Genomic DNA, 10,828 nt, shown 5'->3' on the forward strand with positions numbered 1-10,828 from the left:
ACATTATAACCTCCTACTTTTTGTTGGTTCTAGAACAGGGTAGAATGCAAACTGAGTTTTGTGCTTTTCAAATAGCTCACGAGTCCATGCTGAATGTGAGGAAATTGGATGTTCAACAAATTTCTTTCATCCAATTGGGTCAAAGACATCTGAAAAATATTTCGCAAATGGTACACGAAATAATAGTTTCATGTGTAAGTAGAGGAAACGAAAAGAATAGGAGAACATGAAACCATGTTCTACCAATGTATATGTAAACGGGTTCCAAGAGAGTATATTAAACATTATATTTATGCATAACAAGTGGATAATAAAGGGGGATGAACATGTATCCATATTTTACTTGGGTACATTGGAAACTCTCTACAAAGAAAATGGAGAACCCCATTATAGGTTGAACTTTGAGTATTATTGCAACTGCCACACTAAATATTAGGAAAGTTGTGGAGAGGGATTGGTTTGTGTCTTAATATCTCATTGAGGCAACCAAACATACAATCGTGTTGGTAATAGAAACCATGGGTGGTAAAATGATAGCGAGAGAATTTGAGGACATACGACGTCAGGCTTCCTCAATGTGGTACAAAGAGAATAATATGTTTGCTTGGAATGCGGTGCATAGGAGGACGTTATGCTTGACCTGTAGGAAATTCTATCATGTTGCACTTGCTTTGAAGAAATCCAAAATGTGATGGAACCATGATCAACGACATTAGGCATGATCCTTACATGTGGAATACGAAAACTGTGATTTAGTCACAAGCTTGATTTTGCCTACATGGTTAGGTAGAGTGTTTCGATATCTATTGTTGGTGTCCACTGACGCTATTGTATATCTCCAACAACATCTCAGTTGCTCTCATTTGTTTTCACGATGGGTAATTGGATTCATTTGTATGTTAGACTCGGAGGAACGATACAAAACAACATCACATAGAATAAGGAAAAACCAAGAAAGTAGCCAACCACTCATCAATAAGGAGATGGGCACACGCATGCATAGGCGATAGGCATGACATGGTGGCGGTGAGCTTGAACCAACAATGGAGTCGATCCAATGATATGGGCGAGGCAGCCTGAGATGCCGCAATCAAGCAATCAACCCATGAATCGATCAATGGAGAGTGGAGAGAGACAGAGACACAATCTAATGTGACCTATCTAATCATCCATACAACCACTGGCTTGTTTTGTTTGTCCATGGACCATGTATGTATGTATGTATGTATGTATGATGTATGTATCATTGTATGCATGCATGCATGCATGTATATAGATATGTATGTATGTATGTATGTATTTTGTTGTTTGTTTTGGTTTCGTCCCATAGCTAGCTAGCTAGCTATAGCTATGGCGTTGCTCCCCAACTTCTCCTTCTGCTCCACCATCACACGCCGCTCCTTCCTCTCTCATGGCCTCATCACCTGCTCCTCCCTCTCCACTCACGCTCCTTCTTCTTCTTCTCCTCCTTCCTCCTCCTCTACAGAGAAGACCACAGTGCAGAAGCAGAAGCCACACTCTGAAATCCTGCGAATCCGAGAGTCGCTTCTCTCCAGAGAGAAGACAGCCGTGGAAATCGCCGAGGAATACCTCCAGCGGTTGAAGGAAAGGGAGCCTAAAGTGAAGAGTTTCTTGTTTGTCTCTGAGCAGGCCATTCAGGAAGCAGAACAGGTAGACAAGAGGATCGCAGCAAAGGAGCCATTGGGACCCTTAGCTGGAGTTCCTTTTGCAGTGAAGGACAATATTTGTACTGTTGATATGCCATCAACGGGGGGTTCGAGGATCTTGGAGCACTACCAGCCACCATTTGATGCAACGGCTGTGAGGAAGATGAAAGAAGCTGGTGCTTTGACTATTGGAAAGACTAACTTGGATGAATTTGGGATGGGAAGCTCAACCGAAGGCTCAGCATTCCAGGTTTAGCATTTTTCTCATTTCGCAGAGATAGATAGATAAATAGAGAAGACTCAGGCTCAAATCTACATTGTAAACCTAGGCTCAGTAATGGATGAATAAAAAGAGATAGATAGATATATAAATAGAGAAGACTCAGGCTCAAACCTACATTGTAAACCTAGGCTCAGTAATGGATGAATAAAAAGAAATCCTTTTTACAAGATGCCACTGATTAAGTAGAACAAAAGATGAGGTCACGCCAGGCATGAGAGGAGACAAGAAGACACCAAGAGAAGGCCATAAGTTTTGATGAAAAAGAATTTACTTTGTGGTTAGATATAAAGTGAGGTTTTTGATGAGAGTATGCTTCTAGTTGATCCTCTCATTTTGGCTAGTATGAATGGAGAGCAAGATCCAAGAAGGAAGCTTTCCTTCAGCAGGGGAAGCTGATCCAAAAGTTGAATAAGCTTGGAAGCTTAAGTGGCTGCTGCTCTTAAGGTCACTTCTGACAATAGAAGCAGCCTGATTGTGCTAGGTGGAGATGGGTGTTTGCCTTTTTTGCCAGTTTTAAAATAATGAATATTTCAACCTTAATATAATTAGTTGGGAAACATATTTTCAACAGGTGACATCCAATCCATGGGACTTATCAAGAGTACCTGGTGGATCTTCTGGAGGATCTGCTGCTGCTGTTGCTGCCAGGCAATGTGTATGTTCTTTAGGAAGTGATACAGGAGGAAGCATTAGGCAGCCTGCATCATTTTGTGGAATTGTTGGTCTTAAGCCATCGTACGGTCGAGTCTCTCGCTATGGTCTAATGGCATTTGCATCTTCCTTAGATGTTGTTGGATGCTTTGGTACATCTGTTCAAGATGTAGCCATTGTGCTTGATGTCATCGCTGGCCATGACAAACATGATTTGACAAGCAGCTTAACAGTAAGCTTTCGTGTTTCAATATAAAATCAATATTAAAATGGTCTATGTAACTGTTGTTTCATGTGCTCTTTTTCGCAGCCAATCTCTGAGTATGCCAGTAAACTGATAGCGTTGAATGCTTTTAAAAGCAAACCACTTGATGGACTCTGCATTGGGCTTATTACTGAGACTGTTGGAGATGGTGTGGATCCTGATGTTTCTTCAGCTATAATGAGTGCAGCTAGCCACCTAGAAGGCCTAGGGGCTAAAATCACAAAGGTTATCTATATGTTCATAAATGATATATCCCCCTACCCTGGAGACAAGTATGTGGTAAACTGAAGTTGCATGTTTCCTTCTCAATGTGCCACTTGCGACCTTGTCAAGAAGCAATCACTACTGAACTTTCTAAATAATATATTATTTTTGATGTCAACAATGTTGGTAAATCAAAGACATATTGTCTTTTAACAGGTTTCTCTGCCATCATTTTCATTAGGACTACCTGCTTATTATATTCTGGCATGTTCAGAAGCATCATCAAATCTTGCCCGCTATGATGGGGTCCGGTATGTCTTACCCATGGAAAACAAAGTTTCTATTCTGTTCATAAGTGAGCAAAAATTTAAATATTTATCCATGTTGAGAAGAAAATTTTCACATCATTCTTAGAGGGTGGAGACAACCAAGATTTGAAGTGTCGCATGTACACATTTTAATAAATAAATAATACATTAGTAACATTAAGGCTTCTTATGAATTGAAACTTGAAGAGTGGAGCACATATCATAGACTCCTGTTTCATGGTGATGAAGTTTTAAAAAAAATGTTCATAAAATTCAATGCTGATTGAAATCACCATGAAATAACTCATGGTATTGATTCCATTTAGTTACTGTAATTGGAACCACATGTAACGAATTGTAAGTACGAATTTGTGTATCATGGATGAAGTTATATTATACATTTATGGACGGTTCATGTGTGGAACTCCATTAATAATATTGGATGCACTATGGCCTTAAGCTACAATGCAGTAATGGAAACAGCTGGTGAGATGTTTATGCCTTTTAGGATTTTGATTGTGACTAGAATTACAATCAATTATATTGGGAATGTTCCTTACCTCATACATGATACAACTGGAGCAAACCTCCATTGATCTATGATTGTACATTTCTTGCATGGCCTTGTGTTATTCATAATATAGGTCTTTATTTATAGTTAGTACATTATGTTGGGGATTTGACAGGTTATGACCTAAAGTAGACTGCTGTATGCAATATGAGAACTCTGGCATGGTTCATCAACAATGTTGTTTATTATACAACTAGAGTAGTGCCATGATACTATGGATGAGGTGTTTGATTGTTTTCATTTCACAGAGTAGTCTATATATTAGATTTTCACTCTGTTCCTGACATGATAAAAAATGAATGATTTGATATGCCAGAATGTAGTGATTCTTGTCATTGTTTTGGTTTATGAATTATAGGTATGGAAAACGAACATCTGCAGATGAATTAGCATTAATGTATGGGGATACCAGAGCCAAAGGATTTGGTCAAGAGGTAGGTGTTTTTACAAGTCTTCGCAATACTTAAATTGTTTTTCCCATGATTAATCCAAATCTATGATCTTCTGATGATTGTAGGTAAAACGGAGGATTTTGATGGGCACCTATGCTCTTTCTGCTGGATTTTATGATGCCTTCTATAAAAGAGCCCAACAGGTGTGATCATAAGTCCAACAACAATAAAAACTATTTTATATGACATTGATCTCCTCGTATTGGATGTGTACGTGCTACATTCTGATGGGACAGATCTCATGTCTTGTTTGTGGTAGCATCCTGATACTGAAATGGGGAATGAGAAGCTGAAAAATGGCCGTCTCCTATTAAATTGAGTATGATTCACCTCAAGGAGTGATTCATACTTGAAAGAAAGAAAGAAATATTATTGTCTTTTTAGAGGGCCAAAATGGCCTATAGGACCAAACAAGAGATTACATCTTGAAATGTTGTCGTGTCTTTGAGACGAACAAACCAAAATAAATGTAACGGAATAAAAATTGAAGTGACTAAAGAATCCCATTGTCTACACATTTAAGATTCTTAAGTCAGATAGATTGTAATTGCCGTCAAGCACCTAAAATGATGGGAGATAATGGCCTTTACCTGTCGATGACAAGGGTGGTGAGAGCTTGGTTGATGAGGCAGGGTCTATGTGCATGGAAAATTGTTATTGCCCGAACTATTGTAACCCTTGTGTGATGTCATGGGCAGGAGCCCACTTGTGTCTCCCTTGATTGAACTGTAGCATGAGAAAGAAAGTCACAATTGTTCTTTGTTCATGAGCTTGTGTTGTGTATCCTTGCCCTTCAACAACTTTTGGTGTCTCGAGTTCCAACAAGAACAGCCCCAAGCACTGTTGCTCCTCATGTTATAGTCCCTTGCTTCGTTGGTTAAAGATGAAATGGTATCTCCCTGTTATTTCATAAAAACAATACAATGTCAAACATTGTGCTCTTTAGATTCCTCTCCCTGATGACTGAATATGCAATTTCTTTTTCTGAGAGTGCGTGCATATCTGCCTACCTCAATCTCTAATTGATGTGAAGAGGTCCACGCTTGCCCGAGCACACTACACAGCACATCGGGTAGATGTATGTTCATATAAGAGGGCGTGATGCTAAATTCATTCCTAAATGTGTATTGTGCCTTATACTGGGCTGTCTTGCTACAAGAGATGCTAAGAGGCTTATCCATGCCCTTCCATTATCCAATTGGATGATATGAGTTTGGATCACTCTCTTCGTTACTGCTTTGGTCTTGTTTAGGTGGGGAAAATCCAAGCTATATTGGAACGGGGGTAATGAATTTAATTTATGGTTATGTCATGTGAGTTGAACTGTTGCGTTTCAGCATAGCAACAATGATTATCTCCGTGTTCAACAAGTTGTTTTGATGACATAAGTGCCAACGTTGAGTACCTTCATTTAGGCAGCTCCAAAAGCTGTTGGATATTAGTCACTGATTGGAATAATGCCTCAGTGATTATTGTAGCTACTTGCATCTCTGCCTGAATTATATCATGAGGCACCAATGTTTTTTCCTTATCATGCGTACAATCATTAATACTAAAGGCCCTTCAAATCTCTTCAAATATTTTGAATTATTTTCTTTGCTAAGATTCTGTTAGTAGGTTTATACTCTATAGAGAAGAGTCTTTATAACAAGGGAATAACCACTATTTAGTTCATGGCTCTTGGAATTGTATGTGTGCACGTTATCTTTTAAGACCAAGGGCTGCATATCCATGAGAAAGTCAAGCACAGTCAGTCTTTGTGAGGACAACTGTGGCCCTATGAATGTTGCTGTAGGTATGTGTAGTATTGTAAGTATGCTGTCTTCTTCTCTCCCAAGAAGAATTCTGGTTCTGATCTTGTTACACATGCTTAAGTGCTGTTAAACACCATCACTTTAGTATCATCTAGGTTAATTGTGAAACTTTTATCTGCCCAAAACGATTTAAAGATGTTTAGATGCCCTTTTAGAGAAACATTGAGATATTGATACTGGCAGCAATATTATGCCATCATCACTTGTGATAATGATTGGTCTCTATGGGTGTTGGAGGAGTAAGAAATATTCACCTTATAGAGACATATTAAGACCCTTTGTGGAGAGTGTTGCTTGAATACTATCTGGAGTTTGTATCTTGCACCACACATTGCTTCTTTGTACTTTCTTTTATCAAGGAGTTTTTATGTGTTTCATAGCTATAATATTTCAGCTCTTTGAGCTTTTTTTAATAGTATGAATGAAATTTTGTTGTAATTGATCTGATGATCATAGACCATGTCAGGTTATTCAAAGATGACTCCCGTGGCAATGATAATTAGAAAGGGCAAAGTGTTTAATGTGATTATATCTTGTCGCTACCAGTGTGCTGGTTTTTGCCAGATCTTACAAATTGTCACCCATATGTATCAGATGCAGCCAGTGATCTCCAGTCTATAAAACGATCTTAGTGTTCTCTTGGTATGTGTAGGTTTTCTATGCATTGCACGGGTTTATGGGGTAAGCAGTAATATGCACTAGAGGTCCTTCCTGCAACCAGTTTGTAGGATAAAGAATTATGGTTTCTGTAATTTACTCTCCTGTTTAAATACTAAAATACTTGGGTTCTAATTAAATAAATAAATAAACTTTTAAGTATAACCTTTTAATCCATTCATTGAGGTTCACAATGAAATTCTATGAAATAGATTCGCACAATCGTTTCTAAAGATTTTAAGCGAGCTTTGGGAGAGTGTGACATGCTGATATCACCTGCTGCCCCTACTGCTGCATATTTGATTGGTGAGTGCAGTTCTGCCATTTAACGATGATTGTTGCCAGTCTTCTACAAACTCTTTCCTGTGCTTTGTAGGTGAAAAGACAAATGATCCGCTAGCAATGTATGCGGGAGATTTGATGACGGTTTGATCCAACATCCATGGGAATATTTTTATTTTATAAATATATTTTGCTTCATTTTATGCCGATACTAAATCTGATCATCATGTTAATTCTTTTTCATAGTTACATGAAAACCTCTCTAAATCATAAGTGTCTTATATGCATGAAGTTATTGATATAACTTACAACACCCATAAAACAAATGTTCTTTGTAGCAAACCTTACTGAGTTACATGAGCATATAAAAAATAGTTGTTCAGGTATTTTGACTGAGGAAGTGTGTTATGTGCTGAAGTGACAGCTAGATGTATTCCTGTCTATACACACTGGTTTGTTGCAGGCATAATACTGGCCAGTCTTATTATTGCTATCATCATCTCAAAGCTCTCAAAATAAAATTTTAGTCAATGTGCAGAGAATCTTCTAATTATCCTATCTTTCCAAGAGATTTTATGAACAATTGCAGTTTATTTAAAGAAATGCTATTTATTTATTTATTTATTACAGTGGGCTGAAAACTGATATCTTTCATGCAGGTTAATGTGAACCTTGCAGGTTTACCAGCATTGGTGGTTCCTTGTGGGTTTACAAGTGGAAGTGTACAGCTTCCTGTAGGCATTCAATTTATCGGCAATTCTTTTGAGGAGGTTGTTTACAATCTTTAATCTTTTTCAGAGGTTGATAAGACTCCATAGTTTGTAGAAATTTTGATTTGGACTTCTGAAATTGTCATCAACATCTGATCAGATGTGATGTGCACAACATTAACTACTATAATATCTGATTGTATGTTCTATGGGGATTCATATGCTTTCTCATTGTAGAATGAAACCAATCAGTAGTTTCCATGTTTGTATGAAACATCTCTGTAGGACTGAATCAATTTTGATGATTATTGCTGCGTGTTGCCTTCATTAAGTGATACAGATTGATTGGTTTTGTTTGTGTTTTTCTTTAAAGTTCTCTGGTGGTGCTGTAAATTCTATTAAAGAAGGGTGCATTCGTAGCATTATTATTGTAATGTGTGATGTGTGAGAGTTTAATGGACAAAACATTAGTTTCCAAAACCGTTATGGTAGTTTTTAATCTTTAAACTTGGCTATACATGTGTCATTTCAGAAATTTTATTGTGGCTATTTATCACTAAAATTACACCTTTGTTTTGTTTCAACACTGACAGGAAAAGCTTCTTCAAACAGGCCATGTTTTCGAGCAAACACTTGAAAGTTCGGGCTTTCTGCCATCAATCATTTAGAATTTTTTCACTTGATTTCAACGTGGTGAGTATTTTGGGTTATATGACTTGTTTCTTCCTTTATTACTGGAAAACCTGTTATAGTCCTTTTTGATGGTGTGCACTAGTCATGTTGACTATAGAAATGCCAATGTCCATGCATAATGAGAACTTTAGGTGTCTCAATGCCTTTTCGTATTCAGCGATTAAGGAATGACAATATTTTGTACGGGAAATCTATGAACTACTTGTGTAATGAGTAATGTTGAGGTTTTAAGGCTATATTTAATGATCAATCGTTTCAATGCATTAAATGACCTAGCGTATATATACTTTCAGAAGAAGTCACAGATTGGAACAGAACACATGGATATCACTCTGATAGGTGCCTAAAGGAGCAGCATGTGCGTGTAGTAGATGAATAGGAGAATATCAAGAAAATAGAACCGTGAATATTACAAGTTTCAAATGCACAATTTAATTATTCAGTTTGGCGTCAGAAATTTATATAGGCTCAGAGCACTTTGTAAGCTCTTTTCTCTGTATAGTGTTTTTTTAGGTAGCTTTGCCATTGATTATAACGGGAATTCTATACTTCCAGCAGGCTTCATGATGCAGTCAAATTGCTGCCACAACAGAAATGATCTATATTAACACAGTAGATCTAGACCAAATCGAAGGACCCAACTTAAAACATGAACTTCTTAGTGGTCCGATTGGACCATCCACTAAGGCCAAGTCTAATGCTCATGAGGTGCGTGCCATATGGAGAGCAGACCAAGCCGCAAGAAAACGCTATACCGGGTAGTGTCCAGAAAGCAATTTCAGAGAGAAAGGTCAAATGGAAAGAGAGGTTCACAATTTCTTTCTTTAAATCAACATAGAATATGTATTCTTCTCATTATATAATAAGTGTATTCATTGGGTAAATGATAGGTTTTTGTTGAGCTCCTTGTCATGTAAATTCTGGTCATTGTTTTTCTGTCAACCTTTGATGGCTTGTCTCTTACCTATATGATATCAAGTTATGGTAGGGCAGTGTTTGGATGTGGAGAGCCGTCAATATGCAGGCATCATGGTTGAGACTTGAGAGTACCATTCATTGAGAATTTATGGAAATATTCTCCACTCTTGATGATGTGAGACTATAAAAGTCATGGACTATCTGTGGATGCATTTATGTGTAGTCTTCACTTCACATTGAAAATGGCTGTAAGGATTTTTTTTTGTAGTGAAGAATTCAAGACACATCAGATTGCGCTGATCCAAATATTTACATTGTGTAGACTTAGTCAGCTAACAAATAACAAATCTGAAGCAAAAGATGTGACTTTATTGTGAGCATGGGAAACAAACCAACTTACGTGTCCAGTGTTTGTTTGAGACATCAATTGTGGAGCGCTAAATATTTTGTAAGCAAAGAGACTTTGAAGCCAGCATTGTATCGGAAGAAACTTCAAAACAAATGGTTTTAAAGGCAGAGAAACATATGCATCATTTAAGAAAAAATAAATTTGACTGGAAATTTCAACCATTTGTTGTGAGAGGCGCTACCCAAACTTTGTAGTTTGGGTTGTGTATGTTCGGGTAAACATACTGGATATGCTCTATGTGTGAAGAAGAGCCAATTATTTGTATCTACTTCGGATTGTTCTTGATTCTTACATTTCTATGCTAAAATGTTTGAAATTTTTATGCTAAAAAATCAATAACTCAAGGCATTTGATTATTGACTAGTTTGTTTGAATTTCTCCTTGATTAGCAAAAGGGACATTGTAGCCTATCCATTGTGGCCTTTGAGAACTTTGTCCATTTTTTGGGTTTATTTGAGTTTTGGTGAAAATCTCTGTATACTTTTTTGTCACCAATTATGATGTTTGTTTTTATTATAAAAGGCAAAAGCGTTAAGGGTAATCCAATTGTTTGGAATGACCAATTGTTTTTATACATAGTAAGGAAACTTTATGCATTGCTCTTATATGTGCCTTGACCATTAGTGATTATGGGCTTCCTTGGGGGAGATCTATGTCAAATATTTGTAGAAACTGTGCTATTATTATCAAAGGTTTATTAGTGCTTTGTTTAAAATTGATTGTACCAATAATGAACTTGAGACCATTATATCAGGTGATTGGTATATACCACATTGGGAGAAAGTAATGTACTTTGGTGCACTAATGACATCATGAGATCAGGTATTGGGGAAACAACATTTCATCATCATTGGGGGTGACAGTAGGTAGTGACATCATGAGTTCTAGTGTGAGGAAATGAGATTTTGTATTCAACCATTGTGACAAGTAGTTAGCTTGTCAAA

The 10,828-nt window shown here is 37.3% G+C and overlaps 1 protein-coding gene across 5 annotated transcripts; it reads left to right on the forward strand.

Annotated features, from left to right (window-relative positions):
- Positions 1–1,318: 1,318 nt before the first annotated feature.
- LOC147869391 (Amidase family protein) lies at positions 1,319–10,325 on the forward strand. 5 transcript variants are annotated; one of them, XM_087328955.1, is made up of 11 exons: positions 1,319–1,917; positions 2,522–2,833; positions 2,912–3,091; positions 3,287–3,381; positions 4,308–4,383; positions 4,467–4,544; positions 7,085–7,178; positions 7,249–7,298; positions 7,814–7,924; positions 8,458–8,557; positions 9,537–10,325. In XM_087328955.1, the coding sequence occupies exons 1-10, from the start codon at positions 1,351–1,353 to the stop codon at positions 8,530–8,532; spliced, it is 1,638 nt and encodes a 545-aa protein (XP_087185081.1). In that variant the 5' UTR covers positions 1,319–1,350; the 3' UTR covers positions 8,533–8,557; positions 9,537–10,325. The 5 variants fall into 5 exon arrangements, with proteins under 5 accessions (XP_087185081.1, XP_087185058.1, XP_087185051.1 ...); XM_087328932.1 differs by lacking the exon at positions 9,537–10,325 and adding an exon at positions 9,060–9,441; XM_087328925.1 differs by lacking the exon at positions 9,537–10,325 and adding an exon at positions 9,071–9,441.
- The last annotated feature ends 503 nt before the right edge of the window (positions 10,326–10,828 follow it).

Source organism: Azolla caroliniana, unplaced genomic scaffold, assembly GCF_043228905.1.
Source record: "Azolla caroliniana isolate FFs.n. ecotype wild unplaced genomic scaffold, voAzoCaro1.0.p SCAF_1, whole genome shotgun sequence".
Lineage (NCBI taxonomy): Eukaryota > Viridiplantae > Streptophyta > Polypodiopsida > Salviniales > Salviniaceae > Azolla > Azolla caroliniana.